General features: G+C 43.0%; 1 protein-coding gene and 2 non-coding genes across 4 annotated transcripts in view; 1 reads left to right on the forward strand and 2 right to left on the reverse strand.

Annotated features, from left to right (window-relative positions):
- Positions 1-15102, forward strand: part of nmi (N-myc (and STAT) interactor) — a 37421-nt gene extending 22319 nt beyond the window's left edge. For both annotated transcript variants that reach the window (XM_041201380.1, XM_041201379.1), the window contains exons 6-9: positions 1120-1226; positions 1481-1667; positions 6608-6717; positions 14403-15102. In XM_041201380.1, the coding sequence (XP_041057314.1) occupies positions 1120-1226; positions 1481-1667; positions 6608-6717; positions 14403-14600 (602 nt within the window). In that variant the 3' untranslated portion in view covers positions 14601-15102. The remainder of the gene's footprint in view (positions 1-1119; positions 1227-1480; positions 1668-6607; positions 6718-14402) is intronic.
- Positions 15103-16912: 1810 nt separating this feature from the next.
- trnac-gca lies at positions 16913-16984 on the reverse strand. Its single transcript has one exon. It is a non-coding gene; the product is annotated as a tRNA-Cys (tRNA).
- A 444-nt stretch (positions 16985-17428) lies between these two features.
- trnac-gca lies at positions 17429-17500 on the reverse strand. Its single transcript has one exon. It is a non-coding gene; the product is annotated as a tRNA-Cys (tRNA).
- Between the last annotated feature and the right edge of the window lie 7798 nt (positions 17501-25298).

Below are 25298 nucleotides of genomic sequence, written 5' to 3' on the forward strand. Positions count from 1 at the left end.
GGGCAGTTGCAGATCTGGGGAAGCAACTTCCTATGTTGTCAGATATGATGCCCTGATCCTTCTGAGTGACCAAGTGTATAATTAGTAGAGACTTAACGTTGCTGAACACCAAATATTATGGAGTGATTGTGGCCTGGATTCCTCAAGAACAGTGCAATTTTTTTAAAAAAAGAACACTTCCCTCTGGCCTCTTTACAGGAGAGGAGCATGGCAGCTCTCATTCTGGGGATGAGGGTGAGGGCTATACTCGGTTAACTCTGAAATACTCCACCATTCTTTTTAGTCTCTTCAGTGGATGAGAAACCTAGTTTTGTCCTTAATGTCAAGGGCACCCTAAAATGGTATCCAAATGTTAACATCCAAATGTATCCGCTGGCTACAGTATGCCCCTGAGGATCAGTGATGAAGGTTCTTTGTAAGTATAATTGCTATTGGCTCTGACCCCTGCATTTTTCATATTGTTAGTTTCTTTGTTATTATTTTCGTGGCTTTTCTCTCTGAATTTTCTCCTTTCCTTGGCCACCTTCAAGCTCTATCTTTATAAGCAGAAGCCCCAAAATTGTTTGTGGGGATCCTGCCAGTTCAGTGTCCCACCAGTGCTCATGTCATCAGAGCTTATTGAGTAATAGCAAAGGCACTTCACTTGCATGAGGCCAGCAGATGACAGCTGCTTCTTGGGCACCTACTATCTTACACAGACAGGAAACTCGACCACCAGTTCTCCTTCTCTAGAGCGTCCCATTTATGCCTTTAAGAATACAGGTACGTGTTCGGTTACTTGGTGTTACAGTTTCCATATTTGAAGGCTGCATGAAGTGGGAACTGCTGATGCATTTTGGTTTGGAATATTGGGGGTATTCCCCACTCTAGGCCATGAATGTCCAATTTTGAATTTGATTGGCAAAGAATTCACAGGGTGTAGATGTGTAACATCCTAACGTTTGCTTCCAGCGTGTGGCAGGAGCACTGAATGGAAAGATCTCAGTCCGTGAATCTACCTCCCATCACAGGTCTCTACCCAGTACTTACTTACTTACTTGACTACTTGTTACAGCCGCTCAAGCGGTGTCTTCTCAATTAACTCCCGCAAATTGTTTATTTTCATCTTTTTTCTTGAAGTTGCTAATAGAATTCTAAAAGTGCCCAAACATCACATAATGCTGGATTCTGGGAAAATGGATGTGAAAGTTCAACCTGTCAAACTGGATACAGCAAGGAAGTTTGAGGTAAATACATGAAATCAATGTCAGGCTATTGTAGAATGTAATGAAATAAAAAATTCTGGGCATTAAGAACCTTTATGTGGCATTTTATAAGTTGAGCTACTCTCTATAGTTGATGTACAAGATCAGCTCATATAATGAACAAAATCAGTTACTTCTGACACACTTGCATTGATTTATTATGTGTTAAGAGCGCAAGAGTGTTATCCACCACTGATCTCGCAGGTTACTTGGAATATTTTTATTAACTCTTTCAGATACATGTTGACATCTCCAGGAAGACGGTCAAGGTTTCCCAAATTCCAAACAAACTTCCCGAAGAACAGATGAGGGATAAGTTGGAAATAAGTTTTTCAAAGCCTAGTTTGGGCGGAGGGGAGGTGGAAAACATTAGTTATGATTGCATTTCTGGAACTGCCCTGGTCACATTTGTCGAGAAAGGAAGTAAGTGAAATATTTTCCCCTTACCATAATTGTCGGTTAAGTGCATAAGAGAGAAGGAGATCTATGGAACTGCAAAATAAAGCAACACAATTTGTAATTATTAGGAATACAAATAGAGAAGGGCAAAGAGAAATACGGGCATATCTTTAGTGTAGATTTACTTGCTACAAAGATACAGTCACATGAAACAGTCACAAGAAACAATGATAATGGATTGTTGATTAATCATGGCAATACAACAGATCCAGAAATGACACGAGGATAAATTTTATGGGGAGAGAGGGCTCACCACCTCTGCTTGCCGTTGCTAAACTAAATGACTTAAAAATAGGCTCTACCCGGTACTACAGCAATACTACACTGCTAGGAAGCCTAAATAGGCAGAGAGTGGGACTTGTGCCTCTCAGGGACAGGAAGCCCCACTCTCAAGAGCTGTCAGCCAATTTGACATGAACTTGATGTCATCATGCCAGATTTTACCACGCACAGGATGGCGGCAACCTAATTTGGAAATGTCAAATCCCTGTCCAAGGAAAATCTCAATAGTGGAGAGTTTTGGAAAAAACAGGTTTAAAGTCACTTTTTCCTCCCAAAGGTGCCATATTTACCATATGTATTGTCTTAAATTTCTCATGCTGTATCCCAGAATGTTATTTTCTGAAATCTATCTATTTAATTTCCGTTTGAATGAATTAATACCATCTTCTTCCACCATCACCCTATGGAGTGTGCTCCATAGATTGACCACTCGCTGAAATATTGGGCACAATTTTAATTCACTCACAACCCACTCACTTAGAGTTAAAATTGGGCCACTGTGTCTGCAGATTAGTTCAAACACTGGCTGTGTCCTCTGGTTTTGCTGGTTTGTGGGCATGATGAAATAGCTTCCCAAGACCTACATTATCTGATCCCTTTAAAATCCTGTAAAGTGCTAAAAATGGCAATCATGTTGCCTCTCAACCTTCTCTTTCCTGGTGAAAACGTGTCCAATTTAAAAGGTTCTGATCACAGGTTTCCCGACTCTAATGTTATTTGAACAGATAAACGATAACTAAACCGCAGGACTCATTTATTAAGCACTGACGGAAGTTCCCAGGAATCCTGTACTTCCTAAACTCCCATCCTTTGGCGGTCTGGCTATTTTTGGTGACCTAACGATTCAAAGGCAACATTTGAGACTGGGCACAGGGAGTCACAAAATGGTCCTATGTGTTGAACTGCTACAGTGGTGAATAAAAATATACTAAGAACAGTATTGTCTACCATAAGCTTTGCTTCTGCTCTATTAGTAACACAATAACAGCTTCCAAAAGCAGTAAACTATTGGTTTATCTAACCAAACCATTCAACTTGCCACAGGATTTGTCTTGTCTTTTCTTTCATCCACCCTTGTTCCGAGGATTGGCCGCACTATAGACAATCCTTCTCCACTAATTTCTATTCTCCGCAGCCCTCACTGCCCTGCCCCTTAGGCAGGCCAGTCCACATTGTGATGTTACCCATCCATGCCATCTTGTGTCTTCCTTGTGCGCATTTTCAGCTCTTTTGCCTTACTTTACCTCATTTTCCAGACACTGCCGTCCTGCTTGCATCACATGTCCAAACTATGTGAGCTTCCTTGATATCATTGCCTCAGGCTAGTTCTTCTTGTCACCAGCTTTCTCGAGCACCCGCTTGTTACAAAATTTACTTGATGCATTTCTAAATCTAATAGCCTTATTTATTGAGAGGAACTTACCCTGTCATAGTTTTTCATTTCCCCCACCGTTGCTAAGAGTTTGTTCCACATGCTTATCATACTTTTCCTCTGTCCCCTTAGTTCTGGACTTAATCAATTACTTTTCTAATTACCTCTGTACGGAATGTAAAGTATGTAGCCTTTTTTTCTCAATTCCCACTAAGCCGCTCTCCTTTAAAATGAAAGAATGTTGGAAATCTGAAGTAAAAACAGAAAAAATGCTGGAAAGGAAGCAAATGAGGATAAAGGAACTAGAGTTAATGACCCTGATATTTACAGGCAGGTGAAGAGAGTGCAGAAAGGTCAGAAACAGCTGGAGAACCCAGTAAGGCTAGAGGCATGAAGGTCCTGCCGAACTTAAGGCAGGACATCTCTGGCATCTTTATGATCCACTTGCTGCATGGCAGCCAGCCAAACTGCACATCAGTGGCAGGAGGAGGCCACAGCTGGGGAGCTTTTGGGACAGTTATAGAAACAGAGAAAGATTTACAGAATGCAAGAAGGACCCTCGGCCCATTGTGACCTTGACGGTCCCCAGCAATCAGAATGGAAGAAGCTCAGTGATTGGGGCTGGAAGTGGGGGAGGGCAAAGTCGGTGATAGGGACTGGGAGGCAATGATTGGGAAGTGGGAGAAGAGGGTGAAAAGAGCCTGCAATACAGGATTGGCAGGAAAGAGCAGGGGCTTGGGATTAATTGGATAGCACTACCAAAGAACCAGCTGGCAGATGTGGTGGGCTAAATGTTTTTCTTCTGTACTGTTTCATTTTATGATTCTATATTGAAGCAGGGGAGTGAGAGGGGGAAAGAGAGATTGGTGATCGGGATGCGGGGAGGCCTGAAGGGGAACTTTCCAGCTGCTCCTGACCCACACGGAGTGCCAAGAAAGGCACTTTACCTTGTGGAGTCTTCCATTCATTCAGGTTTCCCAACCCCAGAGAATCCCACACAGATGCAGTAAATTTTAAGTTGGGCTCCCGATTGCACTGAGAGCCCTGTCTAAGTATGTTAATTAAGTGCCTCACCTTACTATGGTAGGAGAATCGGACACAACAACATCCGCCCCTATAAAAGACAGTGGGCTAGATTTCTCCCCTTCCCCCCTGTTGGCGAATTTCGAATTAGGGGGACTTGTAAAATAAAGCAGATGGCCTGCCCACCACCTTCCTGCTCACCCCTGGTCTGAATCCCATTTTACTGTGGGTGGGAAAGGCGTCAGGCAGCATGCCTGCCCGTGGGCATGTTGAGGCCCTCAGATGATGACTTAAAGGTCTTATACTGCCTCCATCTCTATTTTATGTGCAGCAGGGGAAGGTGGAGGTCGGCAGCCAGCAGTTTTCACTCTGGGTGCTGCTGTCGGGCTGAGGGGGTTTGGGGGGGGGTGGTCCCCTGTGGCCATCGGAGGCACCCCCTCCACTCCACCCTGCTCCAAGAGCATACCCCTCCTTTAACTCATCCCCCGCTTATCAGCCTCTCAAACCCTGCCCCCCCCCCACCACCCTGCCGCCTGGTGTCTCCCAGACAGGTCCCTCCAAGTCTGGGCTCCATCAGTCTTACTCACTGGGGACTGCCTGTACTCCCAGCAGTGATAAAAAGGTAACAACATTCAGGATGAGATATTTTAATATGTATAAACAGAAAATGTTGGAAACATGCTAAGCATTAACCTTTCTTACTCAAATGGATGAGGCTAGAGTGTGTTTCCCAAATTTTTGTTTCATGTTCCATCATTTGCAATTTCTCTTTCGTTCCATAATAATTGAAGGGGCCTTAGGAGCATAGTCGGGTTCTTTTCTATTGTTGGTGAAACACATTGACGTAAGGGATACAGGAATGTGCATGACTGGAAGTGACCACACCAGTTCAACTGGCTGGTCCCAAAGTTTGAGGAAAAAAAAAAGTGCATTATTCTAATATTCTTTTGCTGTCAAATTTCTATACAAGTCTCTTGAATTTAACCTTTTATGCTCCCCCAGGCAGTTTACTTCATGCAAAAGCAGTGATTGCTGGAAAGCTGAATTATAAGCAGAAGATGCTGGAAATACTCAGCAAGTCAGTCAGCACCTGTGTAGAGAGAAATAGCGTTAAATGGGCCTGTTTGTAACTCTAAGCGAATGGGTTTTAAGTGGGTTAAAATCTTCCCCAATGTTTCAGGCCGATAATCTTGAAGTTCCGATTGACTTGAAATGTTAACTCTGCTTCTCTCTCCACGATGCAATCTGACCTGCTGAATGTTTCCAATTTATTCCATAAAGACTGGGATTTTACAGGACCACAAGAAACGGGTTGGGAGGCAGGGGTGCAGTAAAATTAGGTGGGAAGGGGAGGTTGGTGAGCTGGGTGGCATGCCTATTGCCTTCCTGCTGCCACTGGCATTTTATCCGTCAGGCTAGATGGTGGATGGCACTCCAGCCCAGAAACCAATTGAGGCCCTTAAGTAGCCAGTTTAAGGACATGTTCCCACTGCCATTTGCATTTTACCAGCAGTGAGTGGGCCTTCACCACATTGGGAGACCACCAGCTAAATGCTAGTGGCCTCCTTGTGGGCTGGAGGCAGGGTGGGGGAAGCCCTCCTGGTCGGGCACCCTGTGACCCATGGAGGGTTCCCTTAATAGTAAGAGCCGCCCCTGCAGCAACAACCCCTCCCCGCCCCTGCCTCACCAAGTACCTCCCCCACCTCCCCAACACCTCACTGGTGCCTGCCTGACTGGCTCAAGCAACCCTGACCCACTGAGTTTGGTTCTGCTCTAGCCTGTGTGCAATCCCAGCAGTGGCCACTGCTCCCAGTGGCACTGCTAGGACTGAAAGAGTTTTGGCCCTCTGATTTGCCGACACGTCTTGAGAGTGACACTTTGCCCCTTAAAAGGGGGCAGGAGCCCTGACACCATGCAATTAATTGTCCGGTGGACATAAAATCTGGACGGGACTCCCAGCTTGCTGTCAACTCCCTGGCCCACGATTGGTGCCACTGTGGCTCCATAAAATCCCAACCACACTCACTACCACATTCAATTTTTTTTTTCCTTCATTTACATGGATTTTTGCCAATTGGAAGAGAATTCAAACTGAATATTGGCTATTTCTTTGTGTTGAGAGCAATAGTAAATCCCTAAACTGCCAGAAAGCGTTGTGTGGTTCTGGCCACGCTGATATCATGTGTTCATGTTAAAGAATTTCTCATATCTTGGATTTACTTTTCAGTTGCTCAGCATGTTGCAGAACAGAAGAAGTACAAAATTATCTTAAATGAGACACAAAGCTGTTGGGTGATGATTGAATCCGTATGGGATTATGATCTGGGGAAGTTTCAGGTGAGCATGCCGCATATGTTGTCATCTTAATGAAGTGTGTGCTCAATGGTTGCTTTCAATGTAATGAAGGTGTGATTAATCGAAGGCCAAATGGGCCAGATCTTTTCGGGGCAGGCGTGTCCATTAGCTGGACGTTTTCCTGCACCCTTCAGCTCAAAAACGTTTTGCGGTGCAATTTGCTGGAAGTGGGAGCTGACAATGGCCAATTGGGCTTCATGGAGATTAGTGAATGACAGGGCTATGGTGTATCCTCATAATCACCCGTATTCAATTAGATTTAAGGATTGGGAAAGAAATGGAAGAACGATGGTAAGTGGGGCTGAGGCGTGAATTAGCATGAAATTAGGTCCAGGAAGGGAAGTGTAGAAGAATTGGGTTAAAGCAAAGAGAGGAAAAAAAAAACAAAGGAAAAACGAAAAAATTTAAAAGCAAGTCCTGGGGCAGGATTTTATGTTTTGCGGGCAGGCGCGCACCTGACCTGATCGGGCGTAGAATAGTACGTGATGACATCAGGCGAGCATCCCGAAGTCATTGCGCACTTGCACGATATTTCAGTCGGCGGGCACGCGTGAGAGTTGGCAGTGCACCTGCCGACAATTAAGAGGCCTGTTATGGCCCTTAGTCAATTAATTTAGACATACTTTTCACTGCCCGTCCAACCTTAGGGTTGGCGGGTGGGAAAATCGGCCAGGCGGCCTTTTGATTTTTTTAGCAAACCTCGTCCACGGGCAGGATGAAGTTTCCACAATTAAATAAAACATAAGTATAAATTTTGGGGCAGAATTTTAATTCTGTTCATGTTATTGTGAGTCAGTCCCATGATTGGATATTTTTTTCTGATTTTAAAAATCTTTATGATTTTAAAATTGTTCAGCTCCCTGCCTTCAGGGAGCCTTCAGTGCGTGCTCCCCCCTGCACATGCGCAGACTTTTGCACATGCACTCCTCCTGTACCCCCACCCCGGCAGCATTGAGCCTTTCAGCGTTAATTGGCCGGCCAGCGTGAAATCATGGGCGGAGGACTGTTTCCTAGCCGCTCCCTTGCCTGCCACGCCTGACCGGCGACTCAAAAATCCTGCCCCGGGAGATTTGCAGCTCACAGTCTGCCTCTTAATCCCCTGAACTTGTTGGCACATTTATAGTGCAATTAATTCTCCTGCTAAGACCTAGCCCTGCATTTTCTACTTAAATTGTAGTCCTTGGCAGAACACTCAGTTAAGACTAAAACATTCCTTAATTTGTCCTGCTTTCACTCAAAAGGACCCATTTTTTAAAATTCAAAACTGATGATATGGTATGTGTGCTCTGCCTGAAGGCAGTTCCTTGGCTCATTGTTTCCTGATGCTTCATCCTAAGCTGTTTTCTTGTCAGCTTTTTTGTAGTTTGTAGATGGTAGTTTGCCATCGCCTTCCACTCTCAGGGGCAGGATGAAGAGGCAGATCCCAAGACTATCTCAGCTGGAATGGAAGTTGAATCTATTCTTTGATGCTATTCTGAACCGCGTGCTAGCCAACTGAGCTAATCGCTGCCCTTCGCCCCCACCCCATTCTCCCTAAGCTGATATACCCAATAACGCAAATAGGCAAGCATAGTAGATAAACATTTTAGTTTAAATTTGGACCCATTCCCTCAGCCCACGCCCAGATACAGGTAAATTGAGATCAGGTATTAGAAGCTAAATTGGGTTTGTGATTTTTTTTTAAAAAAAGCTCAAAATAGGATGCTGGGAAGGCTGATTATGGACCCTCTAGTGTGTTGACAACTTTGAGAAATTGTTCCCGCAAATGAATTTAATATATATTCTTAATAAGCATGGGACATTTACACACACATCTTGTCATGAGAGTCATGTTTGCTGAGTCACACTAGAGATGGGCTAATTCTTAGACCTGACTGGCTGAAATTCAAGATCGTCCCACATCTGTTCAAATTTCTTTTATTTCATTCATGTATTTACAAACTTACTTTGTTATTTTGAAAATTGACCTGAAATAAAGAACAGTGGCAATATGCAAATAAATGTAGGGACATTTTCAAATGTAAATTGGCTGTAAATGAAAGAATATTGACACTTCTCAAACAATCATGACTGTTACATTTAAGATCATTTATAATTCCTTCCCCTAAATCTGTTGCTGCAGATGCAAAACAGTCCTAAAATGTTGTCTGCTGCTGAGACTCTGGATTCCAGTCTCACATTGAAATCTAACCTAGCAATTAGACTCTGAGCATTTACTAAACGATTTATCTTTATAGCTTTAAATGGACCCAACTTTACATTACTAGCAGAATCATAGATTCTGCATCACAACAACCACTTGCATTTATATGATGGCTTTAATACAATAAAATGTCCCAAAGTGCTTAAAGCTTTATCAGATGAAATTTGACATTAAACAGCATAAGGAGATGTTAGGATAATTCACTGAGGGTGCAGGTTGGGAGGAGGGCTAAGACACTATTGGAACAGTTGAGTTTGAAGGTACCAAAAGCATGGATGAGAGTTTGAACAGTGGAGGAGCCGAGGCAGGGGATGGTGAAGGATATGACGTTTGAAACTTAGCCCAGGGTCCAATCGGATACCAAGGTTGTGAAAAGCATGGTTCAAGTAATGGTATAATGTATGTTATTCAAGGTACAACAGTCTTATCCCTCTAAACCAGTCAATCACTCAACTTGCAGTGAACAACACTACAGAAGATCAGTAAACATATAAAACATGTACCTTGTACATTTTTGCTGATCTTTGACCAGAACTTACGTTATATCCTGCATTTAAGACTAGAGTCACAGTATAACTGTATATAGATGCGAAGTCATTTTACTGGAGGACAGAATCCGCTTTGCTTCACTACATAATCAGGTTAAGACTTATACAGACCACCAATAAACATGTAGATTAAGAGCATATAAAGCAGGAACAGTCCATTCAGCTCCTCCAGCCTGCTCCACCATTCAATACAATCATGGCTGATCTTATATCTCAATTCCACTTTCCTGCCCGCTTGCCAAAACCCTTGATTGTCTGAGAGATCAAAGCTATCAATCTCAGTCCTGACCATACTCAACGATAGAGCATCCACTATCTACAGCTCAGGGGTTGCCACTGACCAGAAACTGTACCGCCATATAAATACAGTGGCTGCAAGAGCAGTTCAGAGGCTGTGAATTTTGTGACGAGTAACTCACCTGCTGTCCACCATCTACAAAGCACAAATCAGGAGTGTGATGGAATACTCTCCACTTGCCTGGATGAGTGCAGCTCCAACAACACAAGAAGCTTGACACCATCCAGGACAAAGCAGACCGCTTGATTGGCTCCCCATCCACTGTAGGATGTGAAAATCTTACTTTTAAGTTTGGACCCTTAATCCTGGACTAATATGGATGAGGCATACTCAGATCAGATTCAGTTTGTTTCCACTAAGCATGGGAACATCTGTTGTAATTAACAGTTCATGGACAAGTTACTCCGATTCTCTTGAGTTATACTTGCATGGGAGCGGACTTTGCTTGCCGGTCACTCCATGTCACCCCATCTCCCTGTGTCTTTGAGTAACTGATCAACTTGCCCTTACCTGACTACAGTGCCTGCAGCTGCACAATCTCCTTTTAAGCTGATTCCTGACTTTGTTGTAACCTCCGGCATCATTATATGCTGATAGGGTTTGTAAGATCAGTTGAAAATGTTCTTTTCACAAGTTCCACAGATTTTGTAACGTTTAAATCAGAAGCTCCTTGTTAGCTTTGGTGGTGTGACCCATATATTACGGTTTAATTCCATATTCTGTTTATCTTGACCTCATAGTATCTGCCCCGCACGCAGGGTTACTCATTGATTCAGTCATAAGATGACCACAAACATATTTATTTGAAGTCAACAGAATGTAGCCTATTCATTCATTGGAATATCAGGATTATTTCAAATAGAAGAATGTTCAGCAGGTCATGAAGTCAGGCACTCATGGCTGTTGTATTAGGAGGTCCAATTTTTTACAGGTGGACTGAGTTTCGCAATCAGGCTGAGATGCTTTTTAAAAGACTGTACGTTCTTAATAGGCAAATGGGTCACAGCCTTTCTCTGCAGCTGTTGTCTTGTCAGTATTATTCTGCAGACTGCCCCCACCACCCCCACCCCAGTTTCTCTGGAGTTTTGCGATGAAAGGATTTCAGTATCAGAGAACTAGTTTCAGTCACATGGTCAACTGCTATTGATATACAATAGAGGTTAGATGGTGGTCTTTCACCCTTAACTTATGGATAATTGGTCTTGTCAGCTTTGCTACATTGCAAACCTGGAGACAAAGTATCTAACAGCCCATTGCCTCTGTTTTGGAGTAAGCTTGAAACAATGGTAAGCATGAATTCCACAAAGGAGTGCACTCTAGGCATGTCCATTCAAGGGGTGCCCCCACCCATTATGACTCAACTCAGAACTTCCTGAAAGCTTGCTAGTCTGTACTGAAGTTGCATAGGTCACCTGACCCCCTTGGCAGCCATCTTAAAAATTCATCATTGTTCATTTTTAAATAAATAAAGGCAGTTACAGAAGTTTCTAAGTCCTGTCCATATTTAAAGTTATAAATATGACACGCTTTTTACTGGGCATGATAGTGTGGTTAGGATCTGAAATGCACTGCTTGAGAATGTGCTAGAGACAGATATAATCGTGGCCTTCAAAAGGGAATTGGCTCATTACCTGAAGAGGAAACATTTTTAGGGCTACAGGAAAAAGTTGGGGGAGTGGCACTAAGTGAATGGCTCTTGCAGAGAGCCAGCACAGGCACGATGGGCCAAATGGCCTCCTCCTGTGCTGTAATCATTCTATGATTCATTCTAAGTGCCATATTTGAAACAAAAAAAGCACAAATGACTGTCCACAAAGACATGTCAATTTTGAAAGGTTGCTAAACCACTAGCGATCTGCTTCTTTTATAATTTTGCTGTCTCTCCTGTACATATCACATGCAAAGAACACATTTCAGAGGAACGCACTTATACAGTTATAAAACTTAAGCAGAAATTAGGCAACAAAGGTTAGGAAGAATGGCTGGTGAGCATTTTGGTTGACACCATCACCTGAAACATTCACTCCCTCCACCAGCAATACAAGGTGGCATCAGTGTATACCATCTACAAGATGCATTGCAGAAACTCACCAAGGTTCCTCTGACAGCGCCTTCTAAACCCGTGACCTCTACCACCTAGAAGGACAAGGACAGCAGATGCATGGGAACACTGCACCACCTTCAGGTTACCCTCTAAGCCAGATGCTACCCTCACTTGGAACCATATTGCTACTCCTTTACTGTTGTTGGGTCAAAAATCTGGAAATTCCTTCCTAACAGCACTGTGGATGTACCTACACCACATAGACTGCAGAGATACAAGATGGCGGCTCACCACCATCTTCTGAAGGGCAATTAGGGAAGGGCAATAAATGCTGGCCTAGCCAGCGACACCTCTATCCTGTGAAAAAATGAATTTAAAAAAACCCTTCTGGGATAGATAATTTCAAAGATTCATTGGGCAGAAATCTCCCCGACCCCCCCCCCCCCCCAAACACCCCCACCACCCGCCCCGTTAGGGGGGTTGTGTTGGAGCAGAGGTGGGTGGGTGCGGACTTGATTGACACCCCTGATCAGGTCCGTGCCGCCATTTTATGTGGGCCCGCCTAGCGTGACACACACCCGGAAGCGCTGTGCGCTCCGTGTGCGGGTGGAGGGGGGTGGGGGGAGTTCCCTGAGTTGGGAGTGCGCCCTTTAGCGCATGTGTGCGAAAGAGCACAGAAATCTCCCTGAGGCACCCATTACTTTCACTTATGAAACATTGATTAAAGGTAAACAACAATTTTAAGGACGTGTCCCCTCATGTGGATGAGGTTCCATGAAAAATGCGAAGGCCGCCTGGACTCTTAGCCTGCCCACCAACCTTAAGGTTGGACGGGCAGCTCAGTTTATTAGTTTAATTGATGTTTAAGTGACCTTAATAGGCCTTTGACAGTGCGGCGGGCGCTGAGCTGAAAATCTAGATGACGCACGGTGACATCGGATGCACTCCCAATGTCGTTGCGCGCCATTTTATGCCTAAGCGAGCGGGCGCCGCCCCCACTTGCCAAGCTGAAGATTCTGCCAGTAATCCTCTGAGTGAAGAAATTTCTCTTCATCTCAGTCCTGAATGATTGACTCCTTATCCTGAGGGCGTGTCCCCCTTGTTCAAGCTTCCCAGCCAGAGGGAATAACCTATGATTATAACCTGTGCATCCTTCTGTTAACTATATATTTGATAGCTTTTGATGCACCTAATGTAATATCATAGCTATTGAACAGAAGTGATCCAGACCAGTTTTAAATTGTTTCAGAAAGATTGGAGTACAATTTAGACCTTTAATTACATGCATTTATGGTGAATCCACCACTAGAGTCAGTGTGATCACTGCCAATGATCACTGCCTGACCATTGAATGAAGGCATTTACGAAACCAGAATAAAATGCAATAAGTGTGCCATTCACGCGTGATAGGGAAGCAACACATACCCAAGTGCATTAGGTTTTTCTGCTTTGATGTGAGAGGTTTGATAATGTTTGGGAATGTTGATTGATTATTAAAATATGGGTACATCAAAGTTAAACCCAATCCTGCCTTCACTTAATTTCCATATATCCATTTCTTCTACCAAATGGTGATCAGGAGAGGGAACCCTGTTGGACTTTTCACCTCCCTCTCCCAGGGATGCTGTGCTTAATTATACTTTCTCAACTTCTACATTAGCTCTGATCTGATAACACAACAACAACTTGTATTTGTACAATGCCTTTAACCTAATGAAATGGCCCACCATTTTAAAACAAAGTATAACGCCGAGCATGTAAGGAAGGTCAAAGGGGGAGATTTTAAGGAGTGTCTTAAAGCAAGAAAGAGAGGCAGAGAGGCATAATTCCAGAACTTAGGGCCCAGGCAACTGAAGGCATAACTGCTGGTGGCGGAGCAATTAAAATTGAGGATGCACTAGAGAGGTTAGAATTAGAATATTGCAGATATCTTAGAAGGCTGAGGGGCTGGAGGAGATTACAGAGGTAGGGAGGGTTAATGCCATGAGGGGTTTGAAAACAAGGATGAGAATTTTAAAATAAGGATGTTGCTTGACTGGCTGGGAGCCAATGTAGTTCACCGACCATAGAGGTGATGGGGAACGGGACTTACTGCAAGTTAAGACACAGGCAGCAGAGTTTTGGATGACCTCAAGTTTACAGAGGTTAGAATATGGGCAACCAGCTGGGAGTGCATTGGAATTGCCAAGTCTAGAGGTAACCAAGGTATGAATGAGAGCTTCAGCAGCAGATGAGCTGAGGCAGGGGCAAGGTTGGGTGATGTTACAGTGGTGGAAATAGGCATTCTTAATGATGGCACAATTTTGGGATCAGAAGCTCATCTTGGCATAGAATTGGGATCAAACATAGGAACTTGCCATTCCCTTTCTATCCTATGCCACTGCATTTATCCATTATGTTATAAGGAGGATGTTTAACTTTCATTTAACTGAAGTATTAACTGTAAAAATACAGGATTGATTCACATCCTGGATTTTAATAACATTCCCATCCTGAAAGTGCTACCCAATACTTTTTAACAACTCAGTGGAATAACAAACTGCACTCCGCTGCATTCTTTCAACTTTCTTTCAGACATTTAATGGAATTTGCAAGCGAACTGTGCTGATATCAGACATCAAAAATGAACTGGACGAGGAAGAATTACAGGACAAGCTTGAGATCCATTTCCAGAAACCAAGCAACCACGGTGGTGAAGTTGAGAATATAAAATATGTCCCAAAGGACCAACATCTCACAGTGTACTTAGAACAAGATGTGGAAGAGAAATGATGTTCTGATTTTCAGCTCGGTACTCTCTGAACTGTGTGGTCTTTTAAAGTCTACACTTTTTCTGTCTATTGAGTAGTTTATTTTTGCCACTTCTAGCAAGACATTTTCTTCTTCAGCGTTCCAGTTGTAGTCATGATCAGAGTCGTTTTCCAGTTGAAAGCAGTCACATTATTTAGCCATTAGCTCTGTGAATCATTATCGTGTGTGTGTATATAAATTAAATACATATATTTAGTTCAATCACTACTAAATTGATTTGCATTGTGTATAAAAGCATTCTATATTGTGCCTTTATCTGTGTATGCCTTGTGCCATACACAAGGATGTATAATGGCATTTCATATCCTTTCTCCTTTAAAATGGGTAAAACTACATTGATTGCAATATGGCGTGATAAAATAGCTGTGCATAAAAATAATAACTAAAATAAAGGGATGAGAAGTGCTGTTCCGATCTGTTTACATTGCTAGATCAGTCCTTGGAAATAAATTGTGTGAAATTAGTTTTTTTCAGTATTTGTAGTGATTACAACTTTGAAATATGGAGGACAATACTATTGATAATCATGGGATGGAAGAACAGACTTACTGGTTACTTCAAGACTGTGGATTTTTCCTGAGGTTTATCTGTTAAAAGCAGAGGTTTTCACAATTTGGTGTACAGCAATCAGTCTCAGGTTTCAGACCATCCTCCATTTTAATTGCTCCATAATTGGTGGGCATGCCTTCAGTTGCCCAGGCCCCAAGCAGAGTGACCAACTCTTGGGGGAAAAAAATAAAGGACATTTTGGCATGGGGATCTTTGAGTGGGGTGGGGGTTTCCTGTCCAATCAGTGGGAGCAGGTTACTGGTAGCAGAGCGCATTTTGCATGCTCTGGTGTGTACTGCACATGTGCAAGAATCATAGATATGAAATTCAGGACAGTCCTGGGGCAGCAAACAACCTGGGACATGGGACAACTGCCTCGAATATGGGATGGCCTCAAACCCTGGAATTCACTCCCTACACCTCTCTTTCACTCTGCCTCACTTTCCTACTTTAGGACATTCCTTAAAAGCTATTACTTTGACCAAGGTTTTGTTAATCTAACTTAATATGTGGCGCAGTGTTGTATTTTGTTTTTAATGCTCCTGTAAAGCATTGGACCCGGGTCCCCAGAGCATTACCCTGGGTCTCTGGATAAGGATGGCTAAGGAATGTTTTTGTTTTCTCAAAGATTACTGACAATAAATAGTAGCAACATGAATGTTTTTATATTGTGTGGAAGATACAGACATATGAAACAATAGAATTTACATAGTAAAGGAGACAAACATATATAAAGGAGAATGAGGCTATATGTCAGGAGGAGGCCCTGTGAGCTCTAACAGAAGCGTGTGAAATAACGTTAATGAAGCCTCCAGTATTTGTGCATAAGCCTGCTGTCTATCGAAGCTAAAGCTAGAGAAAAGCCAATTGGAATTCCACTATTCAGCGCATTGTGTTAATTTGCTGGATTTGTTTAAAATCTAAAATCTATTTTTGGGCCATTGCCTTAAAAGGGGTGTATCTGGGAGTCAGACTAATTAGGAACTTTAGGAGTTATTGTAGTAGTAGTTTGTAGTCTTATGTATGTGCTTGAAATCTTTTGTTAAATATTTTAATTTAGTTCTTTTAAAAATCTCAATGTTGGTGGACTTATTACTTCTGAATTCATAGTCCTCAACTCTCCACTATTTCAAAAACCTATCTATATCCTCTTTAAATATTTTCAGTGATCTAGCCTCCAGAACTCTCTCGGGTTGAGAATTCCAGACATTCACTACCCTGTGAGAGAAGAAATTCCTTCACATCTCAGTTTTAAATGAGTGTTCCCTTATTCTGTAACTATGTCCACTAGTTCGAGATTCCCCCAATTGTGGGATCATCTTCTCAACACCTAGAACAAAAACAAAAATACCTGGGAAAACTCAGCAGGCCTGACAGCATCTGTGGAGAGGGATACAGTTGACTTTTTTGAGTCCGTATGACCCTTCATCTGAACATCTACCCTGTCAAGTCCCCTCAGATCTTGTATGTTTCAAAAAGATCAGCCTTCATCCTTCTAAACTCTAATGAATGAAGGTCTCTCATGTTTAGCCATTCTTGATAAATCAACCCCTCCAGCCCAGGAATCAGCCTTATGAATCTCTTTTGAACAGCTCCAATGCCAGCATATCCTTTCTTAAATATGGGGACCAAAACTGTACACATTTTTCCAAGTGCAGCCTCACCAACACCTTGAAAGGAAGCATATACATTTTCCCCATGTATTTGTGAGAACTGAGTTAATAAGGGGACACCTGGATTTGAACCAGGGACCACTTGATCTGCAGTCAAATGCTCTACCACTGAGCTATATCCCCCTCACACGTACATGCCAACATATACATTTTCCACATGCATTTAGGAGAATAGAGTTACTAAACAGGCAAAAACAGAAAATGCTGGAAAAGTTCAACTGGTCTAGCAGCCTCTGTAGAGACAGAAACAGAGTTAACGTTTTGAGACCTCATGACCCTTCTTCAGAGCTGAAGAGAAGTGGAAATGTGAGAAAATTTATACTGTTTATCGGGGTGGGGCAGGTGGAGCTGGATAGAAGGCCAAAGATAAGTGGGAACAAAGGAGGGATTGACAAAGATGTCACGAACTAAAGGACAAACATTTCCACTTCTCCAGATCTAAAGAATCTGTCATATGGAAGAAGGGTCATATGGACTCAAAACATAGAATTAAGTTTCTATCCCCACAGATGTCACTAGACCTGCAATGATCTCCAGCAGCTGCAGTACTTTGCTATTACCTTAATAAGGGGACACCTGGATTTGAACCAAGGACCTCTTGATCTGCAATCAAATGCTCTACCACTGAGATATATCCCCTCAGCCACACCTTAGTTTTTATTTGTTTTTTTAGATAGGTGGAAAGTGGCTACTGAACAGTCACAGAAGTCAGCTGCTGAACTTCTAACAAAAAAAATAATTTAACAAGAAAAGATGAACTATATTACAATGCTCCTTCACCCACAACTATACCTATACAGATTTATCAATGTTTGTAAGGATAACACAAGTTACAAAAGCTATCTTATGCTCTAATGTTCACAGTACATGTATACCAATAGACAACTTGTGGTCAACTGTATCACACTCTGAAGCCAAGTGACAGATGCCACCCCAGACAAATGCTATGGATGTCTCCTCAATTCCCCCCACACGCTTGTCACACTGTGAGCCAACCAGCCTCAATGAAATCTGTCTTTCACGTGAGGGTTTCCAATCTCCACTCTCCAAGAACTCACCTTGGAATCTTCTCCCAAACCGACACTTTCTCTTAGACACCTTCCACAAGGTTTCACCTCCGGGATTTCGAACTCTCCTTCCATTGTTCCTCTCCCCTGTGTCACCACATGCATTTAAGCTTTCTTCCAAGTACTCTCTTTCACCAGCTCAGCTGTCCACAGTGCGCCACTGCTTCACATGCCCACAGCAAAGTGTTAAAGATCTTCAGCTGCCCAGAATGGTAAAACAGTAAAAACTGGGAAATGAGAACACTGGTCTGAACTGGTCTTGTATACCTTAAAATTGAACACCAGTAAAAACTGGGAAATAAGGGTATTGGTTCAAACTGTTTCTTTTTTCTTCTGGGTGTTTCTTTGAACCTTCTGGCTTCTCACAAGCCTTTATATCAGTTTAACTCTGCTTCCTGCAACTTGAAGTTTTAAGCTTGCAGCTTGGAGTTTTTCTCTGCCCCTCACTTTTAACTTCACTTAACAGGACCTTTTCTAGGTACCTGTGCTTTCTTTGACCAGAAAGCCTGCTTGGGACTTTCTTCTGTTCCATTCCTCTGGATTTGGGGACTTTCTCATTTAGCTTGGGACTGGCTATCTGCCCCTTCTAGGTTGCTTCTGCCTGGCAGCTGCTCCCAGCTGAACTCAAAACTGCTATTTCTTTAGTTTTTCTGTATTTGTGTGTGGATGGGGCCTGTCTCTCTTGACCCCTGTTGTTAGGCAACAGTGCAGTTTTTTTTCTACTCTTTTCTAATCTAATTTCTCTTCTAATCTAATTTCTCTTACAGTCGTAAAACTCATTAGAAACGTGGGCAACTAAAACTCAACTTGACCTTTTCTTAACACACAAGTACAGAAATACATATGAAACTTTAACCTTAAAGCTAAAACTCACTCCTAACATCCACAAATATGAATATGAATTAAACTCTACTTCCTAACAGGATTGAGACAGGCTGAGTGAATGGGCAAGAACATGACAGATTTAATACAATGTGAAAAAATGTGAAGTTATCCACTTTGGTAGGAAAAACAGAAATGCAGAATACTTCTTTGGTGAGAAATTGGGAAGTGTTGATTTCCAAAGGGACCTGCTGGGGTGTCCTTGTTCATGAATCACTGAAAGGTACCATGCAGGTGCAACAAGCAATTTGGAAGGCAAATGGTATGTTGGCCTTATTGCAAGAGGATTTGAGCACAGGAGTACAGATTTCTTTTTGCAATCGTACAGAACTTTGGTGAGACTGCACCTGAGATATTCTGTACAGTTTGGGCCTCCTTATCTGAAGAAGGATATAATTGTCACAGAGGGACAGCAACGAATGTTCACCAGAGTCATTCCTGAAATGGCAGGATTGTCCTGTGAGGAGGGATTGAGGAGACTGGGCCTATATTCTCTCGAGTTCATAAGAATGAGAGGTGATCTCATTGAAACATATTGAATTCTTACAGGTCTAGACAGGGTGGATACAGGAAGGATGTTTCCCCAAGCTTGGGCGGCTGGGGGGTGGTGGGGACAGTGGGGCTTCACAACCAGGGGACACAGTCTCAGAATAAAGGGTAGGCCGTTTAGGACTGAGATGAGGAGGAATTTTTTCACTTAGAGGGTAGTGAATCTTTGGAATTCTTTACCACAGAGGGCTGTGGAGGATCAGTCATTGAGCGTGTTCAAGGCAGAGATCGATAGGTTTCTACACATTAAAGATATCAAATAATATGGCGATAATGTGGGGAGAATGGCGTTGAGGTCAGTGCATGCCAGCTTCGATGTATTAATCTGCTGTTAAGTAAGAAATGTGTCCCTTTGTGCCCCGGTGGTCAAACTGATCGTAACGTAGGTAAAATCAGAATTTAATTGCTTCCAGGAACTCTGCAGATTGGAAAGCATTTTTAAATTTCAGATTCCAAAACCATGACTTTCCTGTGTTGGTTTGCTTTGCATCTTGTTATGATCTAAGTTGACGCCCTTATTGGCCCAATACGTCCGATAAGCATTGGAACCTTTCCAAGCGACACAGATCATCTGAACATGTACACATTTACCTGGAAGTGATTTTTCAGGCCGGACTCCTGACTCTGGCAGCTCCCTGGAGTGCCCACATTGTAGCCAGCCAGACAGGCCTTGTTGCAGCACAGGAGAGTCGAAGTCATGTATCCCACCACCCACCGCCCCCTCCCCCACCCTCCATCCCTGCCACACCCAATGGCACGAGAAAATGTGGGAACACAGTTTATAAGCACAGCCAGCAGACAGCATTGTGTTTTAAACAGCCAGGTACCCGATTCAAACTTCTGGACATATCTTTTTAAATTACTTCTTCTATTTCTTTTAAACATTCAATGTTATTGTCATTTATTAATTCTACGTGTAATCAGTTTTTAAAAATTTCTTTTAAACGTTTAATGTTATTTGATAATTCTAAGTGTAGCCAGCTGAAAAGTACTTACGTTTTCATGCGTGGAAGATGTCAGCGCAGCAGGTTCTGCAGAAGTCAGAATTTCTCAGATGAGGGAACAAACGTTCTCCTCACTACAGTGGAAGCAAGATGGAGCCACACCCGAAGAGGTGAAACCACCAAGGAAAGTGCGGTCCGTTACAAAAACAAAATACCTGGAAAAACTCAGCAGGTCTGACAGCATCTGCGGAGAGGAAAGCAGTTGACATTTCGAGTCCGTGTGGCCCTTCACCAGAATGAAGACATGTAGAAATGAGATGAGATATGAGCTGGTAGAAGTGGGTGGGAGAGGAGAGCTCATTAGGGGGCCAGTGATAGGTGGAGGCCAAGCAGACACTGCCAAAGGTGTCATAGACAAAAGGACAAATGGGTGTTGATGGTGGTGATATTATCTAAAGGATGTGCTAATGGGGACATTAAGGGAAGCAAGCTAGTGGCAGATGGCCCTAGTGCGGGTGGGATGGGGGGAAGGAATCGAAATGGGCTAAAAGGTGAAGATGAAATAATAGATAAATTTAAAAATAGGTTGGAAAGAAAAAAGTAAAAAAATATAGTTGTAAAAAAATTATAAATTATTGGAAATAGGGGGATCGGAAAGGGATCGATCCCTTCCCCCCACCCCACCTGCAGTAGGGCCATCTGCCACTAGCTTGCTTCCCTTAATGTCCCCATTAGCACATCCTTTAGATAATATCACCACCGTCAACACCCATTTGTCCTTTTGTCTATGACGCCTTTGGCAGTCTCTTCTTGGCCTCCACCTATCACTGGCCCCCTATCGAGCTCTCCTGTCCCAACCCCTTCTACTAGCTCATATTTCATCTCATTTCTACATACGGACCCGAAACGTCAACCGTATCCCTCTCTGTAGATGCTGTCAGACCTGAGTTTTTTCAGGTATTTTTGCTTTTGTTCTAGATTTCCAGCATCTGCAGTATTTTGCTTTTATCGAAATGCAGTCCATTGCCTGGAAGGAAATAGTGAGTGTGGTCAGCGTGAATAACACCATGTGATGGATGGTAGATCAATGCAGGACTTCATGATTTGATGCATGCCATCAAGGTATAAATATATATATTTAAGTTAATCTATGAAACTTTAAATACTATTTTTAAGTTAAAATCCAGAAAGATCACGAGATATTGTTTTTCTTTACTGAGCTTATGAACTATTGTAAAATGGAGATAGCTCTGACTTTGTCATCACTGTTATCTCTAATCAGAAGTCCCCCCTGGGTGCAGGCTGAAAGCTGTCTCCAGCAGTCGTAAAATGTGTCACAAGACAGCCCAGCAAAGTCTGGACCCTGATTTTTAAAAGTTTCAATTTCTTCCTTTAGGGAAAGCTTGCCTATAATGTCCGGGTAAACTCATTGACTGGAGGTGGAGCGGGGTGGGGTACTTGTGCCATACAGAAAGGACCTGACAGAACAGGAGGAGTTTTTGAGGCAGCTACCTGGCCTCTCCAATCCTATGGTAGCTGGTGATACATCAGGTATGGGGATGAGCGAAGTTGATGTCATCAGCTGAGTGCTTAAACCATCAGGAGGAGAGTTAATTTATGTGACAAAAAATAATTGTAAATTCTTTCCTCTGACAAAAGCACAGGTGTCCATTGGACACGTCAGATGGCAATGGGGGTGTGTTGGCAGCAGCGCCTGAGATTCCTGAAAGGAGTGATGAGGAAGGGATGGTGGCAAATACCTCACAGTAATGTGCCCCGGCAGCTGCAGCAGAAGAGTGAGAGAAGTGTCAGGAGGATGAGATGTCTGATTTGAAAGTTGGTGTTGATGAAATTTCTGTGGTAAAGTTAAATGTTACAGTTCTTGAGGAGGGGAAGGTCTGAGATGCTTTGGCTGCCGTGGAAGGAGGACACTCAGAACCTTTGGGAGGCGAGAAACCTGCAGCTTTGGGGGCAGAAGCTGCACCATCTCCCTGAGCACACTGGTGACATCAGACCCACGCTGCTAATTAACAAAATGAATATGGTGTGATTCTCCTCGGGTGCTTATATCAAGAACAGGTCCAAAGTTTAGAGAGTTATGAGGCCATTTCCACTAATTGGCTTCAGCAAACTTTGACTGAATTTATGACAGATGTTAGCCAGCATCTGCAAAGAGACAATGAGATTCTTCATCAGCGGAATGAGGTTCATTGTCAGGTTCTGGCTCAAATTGTAGCGTCTGCATCTCCTGGCCAGCAGCAACCCAGTGCAGAGATATTGGACAGAGGAGACACAGAAGGAATTAGGGTCCCTCCTTCCAACACTGCCTCCTCTACCTTATTATCTCCCTCTCCCTTTTTACCATGAGAGATATTTTTTGGTCTTTCATTGCTTTGTGTTATGTTCGTTATTGTTATATTAATCACCATATTTGACCGCACAATGTGTTCTGTTACCTTGGCTTGATTTTTTTTTTGTTTTCTGTATTATTTATTGATGTATTTATGCCTTTATTTAAATGTGCAGGAGTTCCACCTCAGATTTGTTGTTTATTTGATTGATATGTTATTTATGAATTGCACTCTTATATGATATTTATGTATTCACTCTTTCTGATGCTCAAATAACATATTTGCAGGAATCTTTGTAGAGTTTTCTGAAACATTTTATTCACATAAAAATAATGGAAAAGATACAAAATCTTAAATATTTGAGAACACAACCCCTTACTTAAACTGCTGAACATTACCTTCTTCAGCAGTAGCTACCTCCACAAGTCTTTCAAATTTTGGTGTTAAAATAATTTGTTTAGCTTTAAGACAATAGTTCTCTTGTCTCATTTCAGGAAGGAGGGAGGGGCAGACAGGGAATTTACAAATCCCAATGTCCAAAAGCAGTAGCAACCAGCTGATCTCTAGCTGCCCTTGGTGCCTGGGGCTGGTACCTCCTCACGGGCTCAGGAAGCATGTCTGCATCTGGATCCATGTTGCGCTCCTCCAGGTCTTCTATTTCTCATGCTCAGGGTGAAGGAGTCCTTCCTGGAGGGCAAAGTTGTGCAATGCACAACATGCTACAATAAAGTCATTGAGTTATAGGAGTCTACAGTACAGAAAAAGGCCCTTCAGCCCATCGAGTCTGCACCAGTCAAACAAGTACCTAATGATTCTAATCCCATTTTCCCACACTAGGCCCATAGTCTTGTACGCCATGGCATTGCAAGTACACATTCAACTATTTCTTAAATGTTATGAGGGTTTCTGCCTCTACCACCCTTTCAGGCAGTGAGTTCCAGATTCCCACCACCCTCTGGGTGAAAAAATTCTTCCTCACATCCCTTCTAAACCTCCTGCCCCTTACCTTAAATCTATGCCCCCTGGTTATTGATCCCTCCACCAAGGGGAAAAGTTCCTTCCTGTCTATCCATCTATGCCCCTCATGATTTTATACACCTCAATCACGTCCCCCCTCAATCTCCTCTGGTCCAGGGAAAATAACCCCAGTCTATCCAATCTCACCTCATAACTAAAACTCTCTGGGCCAGACAACATCCTGGTAAATCTCCTCTGCACTCTCTCTAGTGCAATCACATCCTCCCTATAATGCAGATTCCAGAACTGCACGCAATACTGTAGCTGTGGCCTAACTAGCATTTATACAGCTCCAGCATAACCTCCCTGCTCTTATATTCTATACCTCAGCTAATAAAGGCAAGTATCCCATATGCCTTCTTAACCACCTTATCTACCTGTCCCGCTACCTTAAGAGACCAGTGGACATACGCACCAAGGTCCCTGTATTTTCCCTATTTCCTCCTTGAATGTATCCCACTGCTCTGACGCAGATTTACCTAAAAGTAGCTGCTCCCAGTCCACTCTGGCCAAAACTGTATCTGCTCTTATTAAAATCGGCCTTCCCACAATTTAGAATTCTGATTTCTAGCCCATCCTTTCCTTTTCCATAACAACCTTGAATCTAACAGAATTTTGATCACTATCTGCAAAATGCTCCCCCACTGATACCTCTACCACTTGCCCAGCTTCATTCCCAAAAATTAAGTCCACGGCTGTCCCTTCTCTTGTAGGATCTTCTTGGAAACTTGTACAGGTGAGTACTATAAAATGCTCCCTGACCTGTCCAGGCAATGGGAACGTGACTTTTGTCCTCTCCATCACCTGATGTATTGATACATGTGCATGGTTGTTTCATTACTGTGCTTTGTTGCTCGTCCTCCAGTACGGTGTCATCAGCCACACTCTCAGTGGCTAGCCCTTATCCCCCAAAAGCCATCCTGTGATTCCCGGTTATGCACTCACGGTCTGCTGCAGCCTTAAGTTCTCCAGGATGAATGAATCATGCGCGCTTCCCTGATTATCTGCATTTACATTCAGAATCTCTGTTTGGGCATCACATACAATCATCATGTACAAAGGCAGGAATCCCACCTGTTGATGAAGGAAACAGGCTCATCTTTTGGTGCCTTCAGTGAAATACGCAATCCATCGATAGCCCCAATCACTATCTTGTAAAATGCGAGGGACCTCTTCTTCGTCCTCACAGGGGACATGTCAAAATGAATGAAGTCTGAAGCCCAATGCTAAATTACCTCAGTTATCTGGTTAATTCAAGCCCTTGCAGCACTCTGGGAAATATTGCATATGTCACCAGTTCCAGACTAAAATGCCCCATATGCAAAAAAATTCAGTGCTGTGGTGACTTTCATTGGCACTTTTAAGGCAGTGCAACATTTTGAAGTTGGTTTCAGGTCATATTTCAATATTTCACAGAGACATCCCATTGCTTCCTTGCTGCAGGGTAGTCTCCTGGCACACAACTCCTCTCACATCATTGCATAGGATATCTTCTGCCTGTGCACTCTTTGAGGTGAATTGCTGATCTCCTTACTCAGCAAGATAATATGTTACCTGACTCTTCTCTGATGGTTCCTGCGCCTGTGTCACCTTTTGAAAATCCAAATATATTACATCTACTGGTTCT

Source organism: Carcharodon carcharias, chromosome 12, assembly GCF_017639515.1.
Source record: "Carcharodon carcharias isolate sCarCar2 chromosome 12, sCarCar2.pri, whole genome shotgun sequence".
Taxonomy (NCBI): Eukaryota; Metazoa; Chordata; class Chondrichthyes; order Lamniformes; family Lamnidae; genus Carcharodon; species Carcharodon carcharias.